Source organism: Pyxicephalus adspersus, chromosome 6, assembly GCF_032062135.1.
Source record: "Pyxicephalus adspersus chromosome 6, UCB_Pads_2.0, whole genome shotgun sequence".
Lineage (NCBI taxonomy): Eukaryota > Metazoa > Chordata > Amphibia > Anura > Pyxicephalidae > Pyxicephalus > Pyxicephalus adspersus.
In genome coordinates this window covers 60,872,975-60,893,099 of record NC_092863.1, presented here as the reverse complement: position 1 = coordinate 60,893,099, position 20,125 = coordinate 60,872,975, and the positions used below count along the sequence as shown (strand labels likewise).

At 35.7% G+C, this 20,125-nt stretch overlaps 1 protein-coding gene across 1 annotated transcript in view; it reads left to right on the top strand.

Annotated features, from left to right (window-relative positions):
* The window catches only part of MEGF10 (multiple EGF like domains 10), a 72,737-nt gene that overhangs the window by 18,617 nt on the left and 33,995 nt on the right, over nt 1-20,125 (top strand). Inside the window, exons 2-5 of the mRNA XM_072416012.1 lie at nt 448-579; nt 3,253-3,354; nt 4,336-4,436; nt 8,594-8,686. Coding sequence (XP_072272113.1) covers nt 467-579; nt 3,253-3,354; nt 4,336-4,436; nt 8,594-8,686 — 409 coding nt within the window. The 5' untranslated portion in view covers nt 448-466. The remainder of the gene's footprint in view (nt 1-447; nt 580-3,252; nt 3,355-4,335; nt 4,437-8,593; nt 8,687-20,125) is intronic.

Genomic DNA, 20,125 nt, shown 5'->3' with positions numbered 1-20,125 from the left:
TTACAGATTACATATTTCTATCCCCTTAACTTTAGAATTATGGTCTCTGTAGGAAAACTGTTCATTATTAAATATGTTTTAGGTGGATTTATGGTAAAGTGTAGGATTTTTTTTTATATTAGGCTGTATATATGTGATCATTTTCATAGATATAACATTTTATAGTGACAGTTTTTGTGTGGTCTGGTCACCAAGTGAGTTTACAGAAGAAAGCAATATAGGGCTAGCGTGAGAGTGTGAGATCCCTTATGTGTTAGCTGTGTGTGAATCTTCATACCTCATTATTACCAGATGGTACACTCTTTACTATCCATATATTCTCACAGGTGACTGTCCTTAGCATGTCATAAATTTTGCATAGTAAAAACACGATAAAGTCATAAAAGGTGGAGGAGTATTATGTTTTTGTGTATTGTGTAAAGGAGAATTCATATTTTTTCCCAACAGGTTGCTTGATGCAGTAAAAATGGTGCAGTTATCACATTGCTGTGGGGTCCTTCCAATAATTCTCTGCCGATGGTTTGGATTGTCATTTTCACTGAATCTTGAGGATCCCAATGTATGCAGTCACTGGGAAAGGTAAGTGTTTGTCTATGCGACTATCTACAGTACATATACACAAACCAGGTGTCAGGGGCCTTAGCAATACATGTTCTACAACTGTATCTGCTCCACTTGTCTAGCACTAATGCCAAAGTAGTGCATTCTGTGATAGTTGTTATAGATCTGAATGATGGTATCAGTTATTTAAAGATTAGACAGATATTATTGAGAGTCTCACCATGCATGGCAATAAATGTGTCCAATAACATTTGTGCAGTAATACATTAAAGTTATTATACTGTACCAGCTATGAGGTCATGGATGTATTAAAGCCAGTAGAATAAAGGCATCTCTAGCTAAAGTTATTTTAGTTTTGTATGGGGTGGGTGAGGAATAACCCATCTTGGGTTTTTTTTATTTACAGTTTGTGTCAACACTGTGAACATTTCTCTTACTTCTTGGGGGTAAAGACTGCAACAAACATGTTTTTTTCCAGGAAAATGGGGAAAGGCTAGAACCTATGTCAGCCTAAAAAAATCTTCAGTGGCAGCCATTTTTCTCCTGTCTTGATATCACTGGAATGTAAAATCTTTCCATTAAGGTTATTGACAGCAGGAACAAACTTGACAGATGTATCTTTTCTCCCAAGATAGTTCAAAATTTAAAATACATGTCTTTATGTCTCTTTCATGCATCTGAGCCTATTTTAATGTGTACTGAATATGTTCAAGCCTGACCACAAGTGCACTTTAAATCTTTAAACAGGGGGTTTCCAGAATATGTGAGGTCTACCACTGTGCCCTGTCAACATGTAAATGGCCATGAGTTCTGCAGTAAAAGATTGCTATACTGAGATACATTTGTAAAAGTGTTCAATTAGATAAATGTGTCCTGGTCAACATGTAGCCACCCAACGTTTTTCACCCTATACAGGGTCATATTTTTTTTTAATTTTATTACATGCAAACTATTTCAGAAAAAAATAAAACCAATGCTAAAACAACAGCTTTGGCATCACACGTGCTGTTCTGTAATGTAATAAATAATAAAAATCAAGTATAATGCACATTAGCATTTCATTACAAATAATTACCATCCTTGCTTTAAAAAAAATATTATCCAATATCCAGAATATTATCCAAAACAAACCTGTGCTGGATCTAGTAGTCAAAATAGGACAAAGATGTGAGCTGTCACATTGATTTCCAGGTGTATTCTGCCTTCCTTTTCTTGGTGGTATTTGCAGGGCTCTTGGTGTTATTACATTACAGTACAACCGATAAATTAAAGAGGTATATATCAGTATGCTGAGCTGAACCAGGCTCGTGTTTTAAAAGCAAATGAACTTGTTCTCCTGTAGCAGCAGGCCAATTGCAGTAATGTGCAGATAGTGGGAGAAAGCCACAAGTATGTACATAGAGTCCTAGGAGAAGGCACAATACCAACAGGTAATTTTTGTGGTCTGGCCTAACCATAAGAAACATTTCTGAAGTAGTCAATGAGCTGTTCACCAGTCATTTGCTACTTTTTCTCCATCAGCATGTTTCAAGATCCAGCACATATAAAAATACATTTACAGCCTGTCGTTGCTTATATGCATACTTAATCTAGCCATTTGGAGGTTTATACTGTATCTTGCATGGTTGTAGCATTTTGTTAGCATTGCATAACATTATTTGTTCTACTCATCACTACATAAAGAGGGATTTTCATCACGGAGTTAAAAAAAAATGGTATTTATTACCGTTCCTTTCCATCTGTTCTGCTATTTCTCAGAGGTGATGTGTGTGAAAATGTCTGTAAACATAAGCATGTGTGAGAAGAGCCACCAAGGAGGCCACAGTTGTCCTTCTTCCACTGTGTCTTCACCTATTCTACATACAAAACACGAAAACTTTTTGTAAGGAAATTTTGAACAATATTTGTCACTGGTTTTCAATAACTAATGATTATGATACTAATAATGGTAATATCAATGATGATGATATTTAGTACCATCACAGCAAAATGCTTTGTGCAGGTAGGAATATGACAACATTCTGTATTATTTGCCCTCATTTGGAGTCCCTCACACCATTAAATGCAATTTTAAACAACAGGGAAATGATTTCCTTGTTGCTAGTATTTAGAATACACGCATCGCTGAGCTGTCATTCATTTCCCTATATACAATATAAGTTTCGGGTTCATAAACTTTAAATGTAAAGACTATTTTTATGACTGAAATGTAGTATGAGGTGCTATGTTAGCAATAGATAATATGTATAATTCAGTATCAATAATTCAATAGCTTAGTAAATGAGGCACATCTTCCACAGGTGACATCGAATAACGTGCAAAAGAAAAATCCTGTTCTTTTAATTTCCTTGCACAATTATATTGTGGAATTATATTCTTTGTAAAAAACAGCAGTGAAAAAAAACTGGTGAACAGCAGAAATTACTTTAGTAAATCAACCCCATTCACTGTCATTGAGAACACTGGAAGATTCACCATCAGAGAATGTTGGCTGTCAGATTCACTGCTTTTTAAATATACTATCAGTAGTCAGTAACCTGTCAGTAGTCATAACTCATTCTTGTTTCATGCAACTGTATTATTTTCCCCATTTAGTGATATCTCATTAAAAGCTAAAAGATCAGAACATTTTATAAATCGGTGGAGGAATATTGGGTGAAATGAGAATATGACTTTTGTGTGTCTTTTCAGCTACTCTGTTACTGTTCAGGAATCCTATGCACATCCATTTGACCAAGTCTACTACACGAGCTGCACAGATATACTAAACTGGTTCAAATGCACTAGACACAGGTATGTAACTTTTCTTTTCAGTATTCGCTAATGAAAACCCCATGACAAAGCTTCATAACTCTGTGACAAGATGGTGCTTTGTTTATTTTCAGTACTTTTTAGTACTAAAGGTACTAACTAAATTTTTGACAGGTCACTAAATAAAAACTGACCGTTAAAATCATTACAATAGAAGTTTTGATGGCTTCATGTATTTTTCAGACATATTTTAACATATTAGTGGAAATTTTAAGTATGTGAGTTCTGGTCAGCAAAAAACTAAACTCAAAAATTAAAAAATTGCAATCAGGAGAGTTGTTTGTTGTAGAAAGGTCAGGTTATGTCCTATTCTCAATAAAATGCACACAGAAGTTTACTCATCCCTGGCAGTCCGCTATGCCAGGATTGTACATTGAGCTGCGCATGCACTGTTTGGTGTATGATATAGACAAGACTGGGATGGGCCAGATACGTTTGTTTAATGCATAAAGGACATTGCGTGCTGCTTTTGTAACTGCCCAGTTTCACTTAGGAATGGGATGGTCAGCTGTACAAATTCCATATTAAGATAAAAGTTGAATTATCGTTTTCAGTAAGCTTCTCCAAATCAGATTACATTGTACATTGGATGCCTGTAATGTTGTAATGTGCTTTGGTTACATACATATTCATATATCTACATATATTACTTTTATTATTAACTTGTAGTTATATAGCACTGACATATTATGCAGCACTTTACAAAGTCCAATGTCATCTCACTAACTGTCCCTCAAAGAGGCTCAGAATCTAATGTTTCCATCATAATCATATGTCATTAACACAGTCTAAGGCCAGTTTTTTTTTGGAGGGGGATTAACCTAACAGCAGGTTTTGGGATGTGCAGGGAAACTGGATTGCCTGGAGCAAACCCAAACAAACATGGAGAACATATGTATACCTGTATATATAATGTATACATACTATATATTTATATATAATTCATTATTTTTTTTTACACAGAATAAGCTATAGAACTGCTTATAGGCGTGGAGAAAAAACTATGTACAGACGCAAGTCTCAGTGCTGCCCGGGGTTTTATGAAAGCAAGGATGTGTGTATCCGTAAGTATTATATTTATTTACAATACCTTTTTTTTGCCAATTATTCTGACTAATGGTGTGGGGCAACATAGACACTTTAGATGTTGAAATTCTTTGAACAGTGAAGTTTATTTGCTTGTCAGCGCTTAAAAAAAAATGTACTAGAAAAATAACTAGAAACATGGAACTCTTAATGATCCTGGATATTCTGAAGACAGATACATTTGCAAGTTTAAATTTGTGTTTTTTTCAATTGTGGCGAGGCTTCAATCCATGAAGTATTTAAGGTCAGGGGTCCTGGTGTGGAATGGTGCAGGGGTGGCCTTCTTCATGTTCTACATGTTACTACAAGTCAAAGAAAGAATATCTGTAGCATAACATTCAGCATATGCAATGTTATTTTTAGCCAGTAAGGCTGGTCATAGATTTAGGATGTAAAAATCTTACTATATCCACAAATTGCAGACAAATGGATAGGGTTTTCTTTATACTGGATCACAGAGAAGACTGGCTACTTTAATTTATCACCCACCAACTTGTGGACATTATGGGGATCTGTAGAGGTACGGTTTATTTATTATGAAGTTAGTCTATGGACCTGATTTGTTAAAGCTCTCCAAGGCTGGAGCAGATACACTTTCATCAGTGAACCAGGGTGATCCAGCACACCTGGACTGATTCTGGTCCAAGATTGAAAACATTTCCTAATAGATAGCAAATGACTAGGTAAATCCATTCCAGGTTTACTGATGAAAGTTTATCTTCTCCAGACTTGGAGAGCTTTAATGAATCCTTACCTTTAATGAAGTCCTTAACTGCAAGTATAAGTTTCAAAAAATGTCAATAATATCATCTACTAACAATACTTGTGGGTAGCCAATACAGTAGAAAAACTAGCATTTTATAGTACCACAGTATGAAGTTCTGTTGTGGGTAGAATGTGTGGTTAAACTAATAGCATTTTTTTAATAAATGTGGTTATTAGGGCATGCAATATGAAATATTTAGACAGTCAATCATCCCACTTCCCATGCTGTGGTTAATACTTCTTTTCATAGACAAATGGCATCTAATTTCTTTGAATTCCATATTCATTAGTAATGGATATCATTATGTTTATATCAGCAAGCAGACTGGTACGTGAATAGCTTCACATCTGGGTATGTCAGGCAGGCTGTTACAATTTAAAAACAATAATTCATGTAATGTGTCTAGATGTCAAACCACGTGTTGACATCTAGAACATCAACGGCAAATAATTGCCTTTTATTCTATGTGTATAGTCATTTAGGATAAGATCAGAATTACCTGTTTATTATGGTATTTTGATAAAGTAGTGTGTGCATAATAAAGGAAATTGTTTGTATGATGTCAAAAGTTAGCCTGCCTGCATTGGCTATACCTATGTAATTATATTTGGCTCTGCATTTGTAGTTAGAAGTTTATGCAGTTTCTGTTATTACTTTGTGAAAAATATTTAAAGCTGAACTCCAGTCAAATAATTACATACACATAATATATACCAACAATATATAAAGACGTTTAAAAAAAAAACATCACTTGTGACATACATCCAGTGTCTGTGATGCCCCCAAAAAGTCCTATTATTGTTTCAAATTTGAAGTTAAAATATATAGGCATCCTTTGCTTTATTCCATAATACTGTATGGGTGTGTTTCAAGTGGTCATGGACCATGTTACATTGTAGGACCCAGTGTTTTCTAGAAAACAACTTAGTTGGGGTGCTGATGGTGGTTTAATACATGAGATAAATGTGTGCACTTTGGATACCTAAGTTTTATTAAAAAAAAAAAAAAAAAAAAAAAGAATAACCAATTATCACCAAATCAGTAAAAACATGAACTCTCATCTACCACACATATTTACTATACTTGGATATTCATTATACTGCCTCTTTAAAGAAACCTTCTTGTCTGCTGTTATTTAATGGCTGCAGTATATAAGAAATTACATATAACCTGGGGCTGGCAGACACATATGGCATTTATAAGACTGAATCAACTCATTATAATCATCTTTCTGCAGAGATACTTTGCAATAGCTTGTAGTTACTGGAGACACCAAGGTTTTCTTTTCCTACACAATGGTTAGAGTGATTGGCGTAGACAGATGTGCACGCAATACTATTCACAAGTGTTCTACTCGGATATTAAATTAAGTTTGTGCGCTAGACGTGTACAGTATGTGAGTATGAGTAAAGTTTTTGTACAATGCTTCCTATGCATGAAGTTCTCTTATAAAGTATACCTAAGTTTCGCTCTCAAAAAATAAAAAAAAGTTCCTAGAGGGCCACTATGTCTTAACAAACCCAAACCAGTATACTTAGCCTGGCCTCAGATATGAAATTAGTGGCTGTGCTTCTGGAACAAGCTGATGCAATTGGCTGACCACTTTTTTGAGGAAAAGGTCTAAAAATCTTTTATATTTACTTTCTGTAAGTTAAGTCGCCAAGACTCCTCCCTTAAACTTTCCTGCCTTATAACTTACATTTTTTTTTTTCTGGCAAGCCAAACAATTCTGCATGTTGCAAGAGAAAAAGTACTCTCTAATCTATTATTTAGGGATCGTGACACCTTGCCTTATCTTGGTAGACTTGACATATCTTGGTAGGCTTAAGAGCTCAATTGTAAACCCTCCAACTCATGTTAACACAAATATTTGTGCATTGTACTGCAGAGCCATTCATAATGAATAGTAATCACCTATACTGTACAGCTGTTTTGCAACTGGCATGCCATATGTTGGTAACTTGGCTTGGCAGTGAGCTGGCATACTAGTTAATCTCACAAAAATAAAGCTAGTTCTTGCTGTTTAGTGAGTTTAGTATTATACTGTAAAATATATGACAATTTCTAGTTTAACCCTAACAAGTGTCCCCCACCATGGAAGAAAAGTGGATCACTGGTTTCAGATCCAATTTCAGAGCAAATTCATAGCAAATGTTTCCCCAATTTGAATTTGGCATTGTTGATATTATTTTATAGGCAGCTGTTCAAATACAACACTTCATGCTTTATTAGGAACATGAGCTGTAAAATGAGGAGAGAAACAGAGGGCTGCATCAGTGTCTTTCAATAGTAGGAAATTCGGACTATGAAGAGGAAGTGTTTTTCCTAATAAAGATAATACCATAAATGGTTATCAGTCTAAAAGACAATTCTGATAATGATTTATGTTGTAGGAGTCATAATCGATAACATTTTAGAAAATTTGTACCCAACAAATGTAGTATGGGATACTTTTCACTCGAGGTATGTCTGATTATTATTCAGCTAGAAAACACTGTAACTAACTTTGATCTGTTTAGCTATGTGTGCTATAACATACAGACTTTTTTAACTGTGGGGTTGGAAATTTTTTTTGCACATGTTACATATACCTAGCATGCTGATTGTGAGTTTTATACAGTACATATGATTACAGTGCTTTGTATCTCAGTTAAATTCCCTGGATAGTCCAGACTGATAGTCTAGCTCTAAAGCGTGACAGTGTTATCCTTCTAAATTACAAGTTTATGGGGCTCCTGTACATGTGGATACGTACCTGAAATATATGTTACTTTATTTACATCCTTTCTAAAAGCCTCTGAATGTTACTTATATGAGGCCACATTAAAATATTGTACTGGAGTCCCAGTGATGTGATCCATGCTTCCTCTCTAATCCTCTGCCTTTCCTGTGTATATCAGAAAAATAATTAATACTAGTGCAAGATAATGAATATTTAGGCAGCATCAAACCTCTGGGTGTCTTATCATATAACCACAAATGGGAGAATCTTCACACCCCTTTATGGTCATGTAAATGTGGTACTGCCAGGAGCAAGTACTATGCAAAAACTTGCGTGTAAGCCTCATAGTAACTTTGAATATGTGCTTTTTTTATTTTCAAAACTCATTAGACTCTAAAAATAATGATAACATTTTTCTGCAAATTTGGATCTTTACCCTGGTGTGTTAAAAGGTGATGTGAGACTAATAAGTCCTCTTTAAAATGTCTTTGTTAGTATTATCTACATCTATTGCGCTTCTATTGTATTCCTCTGATATCCATAAAGATGCAAAGAAAAAGGTATTCAGTTAATAAAATACTGCTTTGCTGGATAAAACATTTGGCCATGTTTCATTTATTTAGCTTTCTCTCTTTTTGATGTGACAGCTCACTGTGCTGATAAATGTGTCCATGGCCGCTGCATAGCTCCTAACACCTGTCAATGTGAGCCGGGATGGGGAGGACCCAACTGCTCCAGTGGTAAGTGTCCAGCTGCTGCTGCCAGTCTCCAAATGTTTCTTCTGTTTTGTCCTTTCTGTCTGGGAATCAGTGGTAACTTGCATATGGCTCTGCTGGCTAACTATAGCACTTAGCCAAGGATGAGCTACTAAATGCTCTTTATCTGTTTACAGCCATCACTCTGGAAACTGTAGCTGTGCAAACTTTTAAGCATATTGTTGATTATTGTTTTCTTTGAAATTACAGGAAAGTGTGTTTTGAAACATTAAAAACATAGAGTGATAACCGTGTTTTTCAAAATTTAGGTGGCATGCATCTCCTGTGTAGGTGATAGATGCATTTAGGTGCTGTGCAGCCAGCCCCAGGAGAAGATAAGCTAATTTACTGTCAACTACCAGTTGTATGTGCCAGAGTAACCATTCAAGTTTATCCAGCAGATTGGATGTTTCTGCTTCCATAGGATCTAGAGCACTGTGCGCACAGAACAGACGTAATGGGAATACACACAGCACGGTGCATGATTTAGGATGTGTTCCTATACAATTTGAAGGTCTCCATTCTGTCAACTTAGATGGGAAATTGCAAGTCAGTGCTCCCAAACTTCAGCTGGATCATTGCATCGTTTCAGTGAGTCAGTTTGCAGACTGCATGGAATCACATATTATGTGGATGAGCCCATAAAGGAGATAGGATAATATAGTATATTGGCATACATTTATTTTAAATGTCTTTTAGGGAAGAATAGATATAGAATAATAAATGGGATAAAATGCTAACCAAATTTTCCTAAGCCCCCTCTACACATGAGAGCCTAAGTGTTTTGTTATTTATTATCTGTGAATAGGAGGATCAGAGTTTAAATTTGCTGAACTTCCCCTTTGGCACAGATCAAATGACCAAATTTTTAGACATCCCATATGTGGTTAGCACTGAACGAAAGCCTGAAGCAACATGAGAGGCCCATTAATTGACAATTACAGCATACACAGCTACAGGATTTTTTGAATTTTAAAGGTTAGTTCTGAAGGTAAAACTTACAATTTACATTAATCAGCATGATTCCCATCATTAATTTGCCTTCCTTTATTTTGGTTTGAGTCGAGCAATTAATCCTTCTACTCATTCAGGATAAAGCTCATTGAACACCATTTTTTATACAGTGGGCCCATATTATCCAAAAATACAAACATGTAAGCAATCATTTAGACCAGCTTAGCAGATGGCTGTCAGAAAATGCACAAGAGATGACAATTTGTGTGAAATAAATTATATTCTGATACCTAACAAATACGCATACCTGTCTCCAGCCATGGGGATTGTATGGCACCTCCATAATGTGTCTACATACCAGACTGTGTCTTGCATTGACATCTTGTCATTCAGAGAGGATTATCCAAGAAGTAGCAAGCTGCTTACTGGGTGCTGAATCACAGTTCAGGACACTGACTTGGAACCATTCCAGGGCTCATGCAGACATACAAAATAAGATTCAATTTCAGTGGTTGCTTTAAATCTCATCATGCCATCCGTAAGTAATATGACTAGCATGTAGACAAAGGAGACTCCAAATTTGAGCTTAAAGTGGTAATGCTGAACTTCTGTGGGCCAGTCTGGAATGTGTGATACAAGTGTAATATTACAGGGATATAATACAGGCGATACAGTGTAACGTCACCAACATGTTATAGTTCTATAAAATCCTGTCTGGTTAAATTGGTTTCATTGTTTGTTCACATCATGAAATGTGGAACCTTAAAGCTTAGGTCAACTGTTGGCAGTGATTGCAGTTACCCATATACAACAAGTTACCTTGTATAACCGATGGAATCGAAACCTTTCCTTCTACTGTTAACATGTAATAGAGTCAGGGAGCAAGATGATACATTTATTCATGAAATATTGAATATTCCATTATAATACATGGTTGAGTAATATAAATGTTGCAAAAGATTTTGGAAATCCAAATTAAATTAATTAAATATTACTTACCCCATACCCATTGCTGACCTTAACACCCCTGCCCTTCTGGGGAATCACTGTGGAATGCAGAACTTATTAAATCTCTCACTCCAATTTATTGCAAGGACATCTTCCTGTGATATTGCAACTGTTCTGTATTGAGCAGAATGTTACTGGAATAAGTGCTACATAACCCTAGGTACTCTGGGCAGAAGATGGCGGTGAGCTAGGTGTAAATCCAACTTTACATATACATTTTATTCCTCAACTGGCAAGCGCAGAGAGTACAGTATATGTATTTTATTGTAAGATCCATCATACATATAAACATGGCATTTCTTATCATCTTTACAGAGGAATCCAAATGAATCTCTATGTGCATCCTAAACGGTCACTTCAGCTTTCATGATGCACTTAAAACTTTCACTGCTGTGATCTGTGTGATTTTTATAAACACTCACTACCTAAAGCATGAAGGATAAAGTTTGCACAGGGGTAAATAAATCATCAGAGAATATAAATTAAATGTTTCTCAGCCTAGCACAGTGACCTCCAGATGGTGCCAACACATTGTATACATTTTATGCTCATATGGTATATGTGCTAGTCATGGTAGTACTGTGTCAGAATCATTTACACTGTAGGATAAATTGAGCTTGTGTATAGTTGACTTTGGACATGGGAGGCATAAATTCAGGTACAGGGCAAGTTTTGTAACATAGGAAACATGACTGAAACGTTGACAATGTGAATGAATGTGATCACAGAAGCAACTGGAATGTGACATAATACAGGATGCTGAGGATTACACTCTGCCTAATACCCCTTATCCTTTTCACCTGACCAAGCCACACAGAATTGAGTAACTCAAAACAAAAAGCTAAAGAGGTTGGTTGTATCCAGATGAATTCTAATCTGCTGGTTTGGGACATGCTGCAATATTTTACTAAATATATCGCTTTGTTCTTATGGTAATTTTTGGTAAGTCCCCCAAACCTCTCACTAACCACACAAATTGTCATTGGAAGTTTTAGAGCTCTGTCAGCTGTGCTTGGCTTTGTCTCACATTCAGTCTATAAAGGTTTATAGCTCCGAGACATATTGAAATCAGCAAAAGCAAATTCTGCCTGCTTTACCATATAAATGTTAACACAATTTTACCAACAAACACTTTACACAGGTCTAGGGGGATGCAAAAAGCAAGATAACTTACCTCACATATTTCGATCATTCAGCCATTGCCATGGCAAATTGCTGAACCACATCAAAGGACCACTGTACACATGCCTAATTTTAGCCTGGAACAATCATAAATATTTGTCTTGGAGAACAAATATTTAGCCCATGTAGTTAGCTGTACAAATGAGGACAGACATGTCCAAAGTCTGGCCCGGGGGCCAATTGTGTCCCGTGTTCAGATTTCCACCGGCCTGCAGCCTCTGTCAAAAAATCAATAATATGCGGCCCCCAGCACTGTTGACCACAGTATAAAATACACGCCTACAAAAAAGCTATTTTATATTTTATTAGAGTTGATCAGCCCGCTACTCGGCGGGCATAATCGGCAGGATGGGAGTCCCCATGTGTGCACAGGGAATCCCCTACGTCATTATAGCGGGCATGTGCTGTGCTGGACCCGCACAGACCATGCCCACTCTCTAAGGGAGATGTAAGTAGGAGCCGTCTCACTTGCAAGGAGAAGGCTCCTACTTACATCTCCCTTAGATCTAAACAAGCATTTAACAGTGCAGGGTATTCCCACTTAGGAATGTTAGGTGTTATTGTTCCATATTGTTACATGTAAAATGCAACAGGGGCAGTACAAGTTTAGTTAAAAAAAAATAATACATAATAACACTATAATCCTATAACCCTTTTCTAAAACGTTGTCTGTTTTTCAGCTGTCTGGGTTTGCCTAATAATATCCATAGAACCTGTTGTCGATGCCTGTACAGAGGTAGAGAACCAGACAGCAGAAAACATGTCTGTACAGGATAGATGGGACATTATCAGATTCAGAGGAAGGAAAAAAAAAACAATATAGGGATATAAAAAAAACCTAACTTGTACTTAATGTGTAATGCAATTCTAACAACAATCAAAACTTTTTTAAGTTATGAATTTTTCTTTTTAAGGTAGAATTTGTTTTTTTTTTTAATGTTTAAAAACTTAATTTAGCAGATTTTTCACTTACCTAATTATAGATGTGCCATCAGGACAGGGGACAAGTAGGTGAAGAGAACCTCACAGAAGTTCTAAAGTTCCCCAGTGTACTAGAAAAAATGATTTACTGTTGTGTCTGTCCCTATGAGTCCACCATTTTCTTGTGACTAGGGACAGAATGAGCCGAAGAAAAACAGAGATTTGATCTCAAAAGAAAAAAATTCTGACTGCATCTAGGTAGTAAACAATGAACAGTCTAGCTGATAAATTTCCAGCTGTTGCTTCATTGCTCCCCATGGTTAAGCAGATATTAGAAAAGTAGTCGAACAAATACACTTGGAAAACACAAAGATAGGCTTTTTGTCATTAGAATTTTGGAATAGTTTCCAGTGACACATGACTGTGTTTTTCTACTGCAGTGTAGATTGTGGTTTATCTCATGGTATGTTTTCCACAGCAATGTTTAAAATGTCATCTGCTGCTGAAATTAGGATTACACACATATCAATATAGTTTTTACTGAGCTCTATAGGAAATTATCATAATTGATTATACTGGCTTTTTTTGGCATAACCAAAACATTGTGTGCTACAGGATGATAATGTGTATTTTGTGTTTATAATTTGTGATTGAATGATATGGTTTAAATTGTACTAGACTAACTTGTATGTATGCATGCTGACATCCATGTGCACTACATTAGTCTAATAAAGATTTATTGAGCAAACACAATTGAGCAGTCAGTGTAATTTGACCAGATAGCAGATGTGTTGAACCTTTTGCTTGGAGCTACTCTATCAACCCATCCATCAGACATGATCAGGATCACTTAAAAAATACTATTCATGATATTTAAAAACTCTAACATTGATGTATTATCACTATAATCCGGGGGAAATTTCAGTAGCAGTGTGTTAATTTATAAATCTTTGAGAAATATTGGCTATACCAAGCAAGTGAAGTTCCTGTAAACAAAGCATAACTTCACCTACGTACAATTGAAATAGAAAATATTATCAATGATTTTTAATGTACAGTAAATAATGACATTATTACATAATATACTGTATATGACCTGCCATTTCCTTTCCAATGCCATAAATACATTTTCCATTCTGTAGAATACTAATATAATGCGTGTGCTTGACTAGTAAACATCCACATCAGGGAATATAAATCCTGTGGTCTGGAGTGCACCCTACAGAAAAATAGCTGCAAATCTTCAAAGAATGAAACAAAACTGCACATGTCCATTGTTTGTGATCTTCATGGCTCAGAAAGCTTTGACAAAATAACAAAATGTCCTAGTTTTTTTTCAATAGAAAGCTTCACTTACAAAACAGGATTGTGTGCATGAGAGAACAGTCGCCATAGGGGCAGAAAATCCACAATCCACTAAATGAATCTTAGGGAAACAAAAGGGTTGAAATGAAATCCACGTTTGTTACTATTGTCCTGTACTTGAAAGCAGCAAGTGCTTTTATGTAGGGCAAGAGGGATGGTATTTCTTGTTTTGGGAAAAACATCTCCTGCTTTAGATATGAAAGCACTCTCATCTGTTTTCATTGCTAGCTGGACTACAGGTTTGATTTCCTGGCATGATACTGCAGAGAGCACTTGTGTACTTTGTCCTTGCTTCACCAATTCTTCCATTGTCCTTCCCACAAGGATGATGGCATGTATTACTTATAGCACAGTGGTAATAGTTGTTTTTGCACGAAACAGTTTAGTTCTAATAACGGGAATAGTAATCACAGCAATAGTGTTTTTACCAGACCAATGAACTTTTTGATCAGATTTGTTACAGTCAGAAAGTTAACATCTAAATCTGAGATTTGTGTAATACTCCATAAATTAGGTACACACAGCTCCCTACAGTGTCAGTACTAGGGCAGTAGATTTATAGTTCTTACATTTCTTGCATTTTATGCTCCTCTCTCTCTGCTTGAAGCAGCACCAATCACATTTAAACTGCAAAAGCAGATACTGTGAGAAGCTTTAGTAATTATATTTTATATCAAACTTTCTGAAGGTGTGAAATAGCAAAGAAGGTGTTCTGTGATTACCTGTGGTACTGACTTGCAAACAAAAAAAATGGATGTGCTGTGTGACTTTTTTCTATGTAAATTGTTTTTATCTTTTATCTTTGTTTGTTTAGAGTTACTCTTAAAATATAGTCGTCATTGCCAAATGAGTGCATCACAACTATGCATGTATATACTTTTAACAATGTGCTAGATTAGCACAGAATCAGGATTTAACTTGCAGTTTTCAGTTATCAGCAAAAATTAAACAGATATATTCTCGAGAGATCATCCCATTGTATAGATTATCGTCAGTTTCTCCTTATATAGAATATGTAGGAATGGAAGTATTCCAGGAATGAATCAATAAGGCATGGGTTTGAAGTACCAAACCTCCTTGTATGTACAGGTTAAAAGAAAAATGGTGATGAAAGTTTTGTGCATTATACTCTGGGAGCTGGGAGGAACTTGGACAAGTAGAACTGGAAATTGGAAGGAGTTACCCTTACAGAAAGAACTTTGTATTCCATAGGAGATCATAACTGGAGAGGAATTTCCAAAGTTTCCTGCTCTGCCAAAGAAAACACATTGAGAAATGTAAGAAATAAAACTATGTGAAATAATAGTCAGTGCTGGGTGGTAATCAGGCAACAGGAGGTGCCTTATGGGGATATAACCTCACCAAGAGGATACCTTACCATAATTTAATGAAGTGTCTAGCAAGAAAAAGTGGTTAGAAGCCGCCTAGGCAGAGACAATTGGTTAAAAGTTTGACCTTGACGTTACAAAGCAGACCTTTTAGTCTCAGTTGAGCTTCAATTCCATCTGACGACATGAAACCCAAATACATCTTCATCAGAGATAAACAGCTGTGCTTCTTAGGTTACTCGCTAGTCCCTATAAATTGCATATATTAGACATATTTCTGAAAATGTGATTTTTCTGTATTATAATATGTATTATGTTCAGCCCAAAAGCCATTAGAAGTTTCAAGTCATGTCATGTAGGTCTTGGTTGCTAAAAGCTCTGTTAGGATATAGAATGGTCCAACAATATGTAGTTTTATTTATGGTATGATGGGCTTCTCACTTTTTCCTACGAAAGATTTCTCAAGTATTTTGTATCTTCCTACGGTACATTTATTACAGCACTGTCCTATCACTACAACAGTCCCTGCTGTCCCCTGACATTTCATAAATTTGGTGGCATTGCATTCTTTTAAGATTTACAGTTCCCTGTTGGACCCCTATGTGTGGCATGGTCTCATCACACATCAGGAAAAAAGAGGCATAAATATTCCTACAGAAGGGAGAAATGGCAATTCAAATATTACATTAACTTCTATTTTGAAAAAACTACCACCCTTTATTTGTAAAAAACTTATATTATATACAGTACTTATTTCCTGGTGGAAAACAACTTTAGTACAGTTTTTTTTGTATTTGCCTTTCACATGATTGGGTATTATGCGTAAACACAGCATCACCATATTCACAGCTGAGTGAACATGGCCAACGTAGGGCTGAGTTCCTAAAAGAAAGCGAAAAACCCAATCTGACCTCATATAAAAGAACAGGAAGATGCCCCCTTCCTCCCAAAAATTGATTCAAGCAACACATTTTCTTGAGAATGGTTTGGCCATGGCTTTAATAAAATTTCAGCCAACATGTAGAAATATTAAAGTCATATTAATTGATGTTAACATCAATATCAGAAAACTAAATGCCTCTCCTTCTCTTGTGTTACTGTATTCATTTGTCATTTGTAACCCCTATTTAATGTACAGCACTGCGTAATATGTTGGTGCTATATAAATCCTGTTTATTAACCACCTAGCCGTTAAGCCCGACCTTCGTTCGGGCAAAAAAAAATGGCTAGGATGGTTAACCCGTCTTCTGGGTATCTGTAGTTTTGATATTTTATTTGGAACAGCTTGACTTGCTGCCTTGAGGTCATTTTCAATTGCTCAGACTGGGCTGGTCAGATATTTCCTGTGTCTCATTCTGTCACTGTTTTGCTCTTTTGCTGAAACTCAGACATATGATGAGATTTCAGCAAGAGGTGTAATGTCATAGAGTTTTTAAGTCTATTTACCTAACAAGACTGTTTATATGCCTTGAAAACAAATCCTCATTAAGTTTAAAAAACAGCTTGGTTTCTTAATTTTGCACAAAAAAACAGACAGCTTAAAGATTAAATGAACTTCTCTGTCTTTTCAATGTTGAAATGGATGTGTCGGAGAACCTGTCATCGCCAGTGATTTGTCAAAGCCTTGATGAATGATACTTGTTTTTTTGCTTATTGGATAACATCTATTCATTAAATAGATAATTTGAATTATTATAGAAAAAGATGAACACATAAATAGAAGATTTCAAATTGCTGTTAAGAAATATTCCTCATACAAATGTGGAGCCTGTTTTATTTATATTAAACTAATAAGCAACAAAATGTATTAGGCAGTCATTGTACCTTAATAAATGATTTATCATAAAGCATTAACGCAGTATAATTTATGTTGAACAAATCATAATAATTTGCAGGAGCATACTCTAACAGAATAGAATTTTGAAATTGTATAAACTATTGAACATCTTTTTTTAAAGATGCGGCAAAAAACAAAGAAGGAATGCTGCTCATATTAGCCAATACCAACCTACACCATGTGGCCAAATGTATTTGACTCAAGCACAAATTATTGAGTTGAGGCGCAGAAAGCCAGATTCATAAAGATTAGATTGGTACAGGGAAACTTATGTTGGCTTAAAAGATCTCCATTTTTAACCCTACCAAACACCTTGATGTGATGAATTGTAACACCAACTGTGAGCCAAGATTTCTTATCCAACAAAGGGCTTAAATGTTAAGCTCTACAAGCCCAAGAGTGCAGAAGATAGACTATTATTGGTGAACCTGGATGATTCAGGATTCAATTGACATTGATTTTGCCATCTAATAGCAAATGATTTTTAAGAAATTCATTACATGTTTGTTTGATCACCCAGGTTTCCCCTTGATAGTTTATTTCCTATTGTCTTGAGGAGCCCATTATAATTCTTGAGACCCATTATGACATCACAAATGCTGTTTTAGCAGAAAGGTCACACATTTCCACAAACACTCTTCAACTTGGGAAGGGGAGTCTGTTATAGTTGCAAAGTAGGTACAGAATTATATTTTATTGTGCTATAGAGGTTGTAATTGACCATAGCATTATTTGTTTTTTTCTCTAACAGTGACATTTGAAGTTTTAGTAATATTTAGGCAAGGATGGATCATTCTGCTGGCCAGAAACATATTGTGATTCACACTTATCTATTTGGCTGGAGAAAGTTTTGTTGTTCATAATCATTAAGATGTTAGTAGGTAAAAAATTGCAGTATCTCAGCCCTAGTTAATGAAGATTTTGCTCTTAAGCTTATAATTAAACTATAAAACAAATACAGTATATATGTATAGTATAGTATATATTTAGTATAATATAGTAAATATAGTAAGCTTGGTTTACAAAGTGTCATTTGAGTAGCTTTGATCTAGATTAAAGGGGAGTGTATGGAGGACAATAGATGCCTAGTATACCTTAATATAGATACCTTGACTGAGCGCAATAGCTTCTTCCTATACACCTGGGAAGTAAAACTTATTTTACCCTTGCATCAGGCATAAAATTCCTGGTATTGTGTATACAGAATACTTTGATCCACCCATCATCCAACACAGAAACAGGTCCTAAAGCAAAACCCACCACATTTATTTACAACTCAATAATGTTAAAATGTTATTTTAAATAACTTACCAAAAGAAAATGTTCAAATATAATAAATGATGAAAATCTTGGTAGAGACTTAGCTTCCTCAGAAAAGTCATCCATTTTGGGGAACAGTGAGCAGAACATTATTGACATCATCAAATCTTACTCCAAATCTACAAAACAAGTAGTCAAAGGTAGCAATTACTTAGATCTCACACTGCAGGTATATAGCTATGGCATATTTCCCAATAGTCTGCATTTCAAATAAAGTTCAGCTTTTTACCCTAAATCCTACTATTCCATGGACCTCCAGTCTGCCCCACATGATCAAAAGTGATTTTTAATTAATGTGCCCTACCCCAACTAAGCTTAAAGTCACTTCCTAGCATCGATCTAATCCACTGCTTTCTCATCCCTTTTTACCAAATTTTAAGCTGCTGATCAATACACTTCAGGGTTTGTGTATTAGCCCCGTTCATCATTCTGTATATACCAAGTCGATATCTGTTGTCCATGCTCTAGCTAATTAAACCTTCTGTTACATTTATCATAACAAGTCATAACAGGTCTAGTCATGTTAGTGTTCCTTTTTTACAAACTACCGGTATATCTATTATTATTGTTCATCATTACTCCATACACTTCCTAATGTTGTTAACCTTCAGGTCATGTTGAGATCTATCAGGTCTAGCTTATTGCCTCACTGTGTATGTACTTGAAAACAGGAGTAGTTTTTCTGTTTACCAAAATATATTAATTTGAAAGAATACACCTATATAATGGTCTTTGCAACAGTTTATTAAATCAATCTTTTTTAAAACTGATAAAAAAATAACTTTATCACTGCCTATTAGGCAAAAGATTTTGCATCTATGTGCCCAGAGCCACAAATTCCCAGCAGTTGGTGTTGAAAATGTGTGGTTATAAGTGTGTCAGAAATAATGTCTGCTTTGCAGAAATATGATTGTACGAATTGCCTCACTATACATCTTCTTTGTAGTGAAAAAGCACAACTAAGGGTGACTCTTATAGACAAGCTATGTTTACTTTAAATACCCAGTGGCCCTGGTTCACTAAAGCTCTCCACGGCTGGAGAGAATACACTTTAACAGTGGAGTTGGGTGATCCAGCAAACCTGCAATGGCCCAGGATTAAAAACATTTGCTAACAAATAGCTAATGAGTTTTAGGAAACCCATTCCATGTTTGCTGGATTACCCAGCTTCACTTATAAAAGTGTATTCTCTCCAGCCTTGGAGAACTTTATTAAATCAGGGCCAATGTAAGCACAGGCTTAACTAAAAACTAGTCTTTTAGTTAAATAGCCCCAACACCACTTCAGTAACTCATACTGTGTCATTGCATCTTGGAACAGCTTGGAACCTTAGCTGAATTTGGCATTCTAGAAAGGGAAAGTAATTTTTTCCTTAATTGGGTGGTGTGTGTTATGTTGGCTTAGTTTAAACGTGCTTCATTACATTATATTTGGGCCAATGCCCTACTGAAGTAATGCTTTGTGCCATCCTCTCATCTACCCTGTTGAAAGAAATAAAACATGTAGATT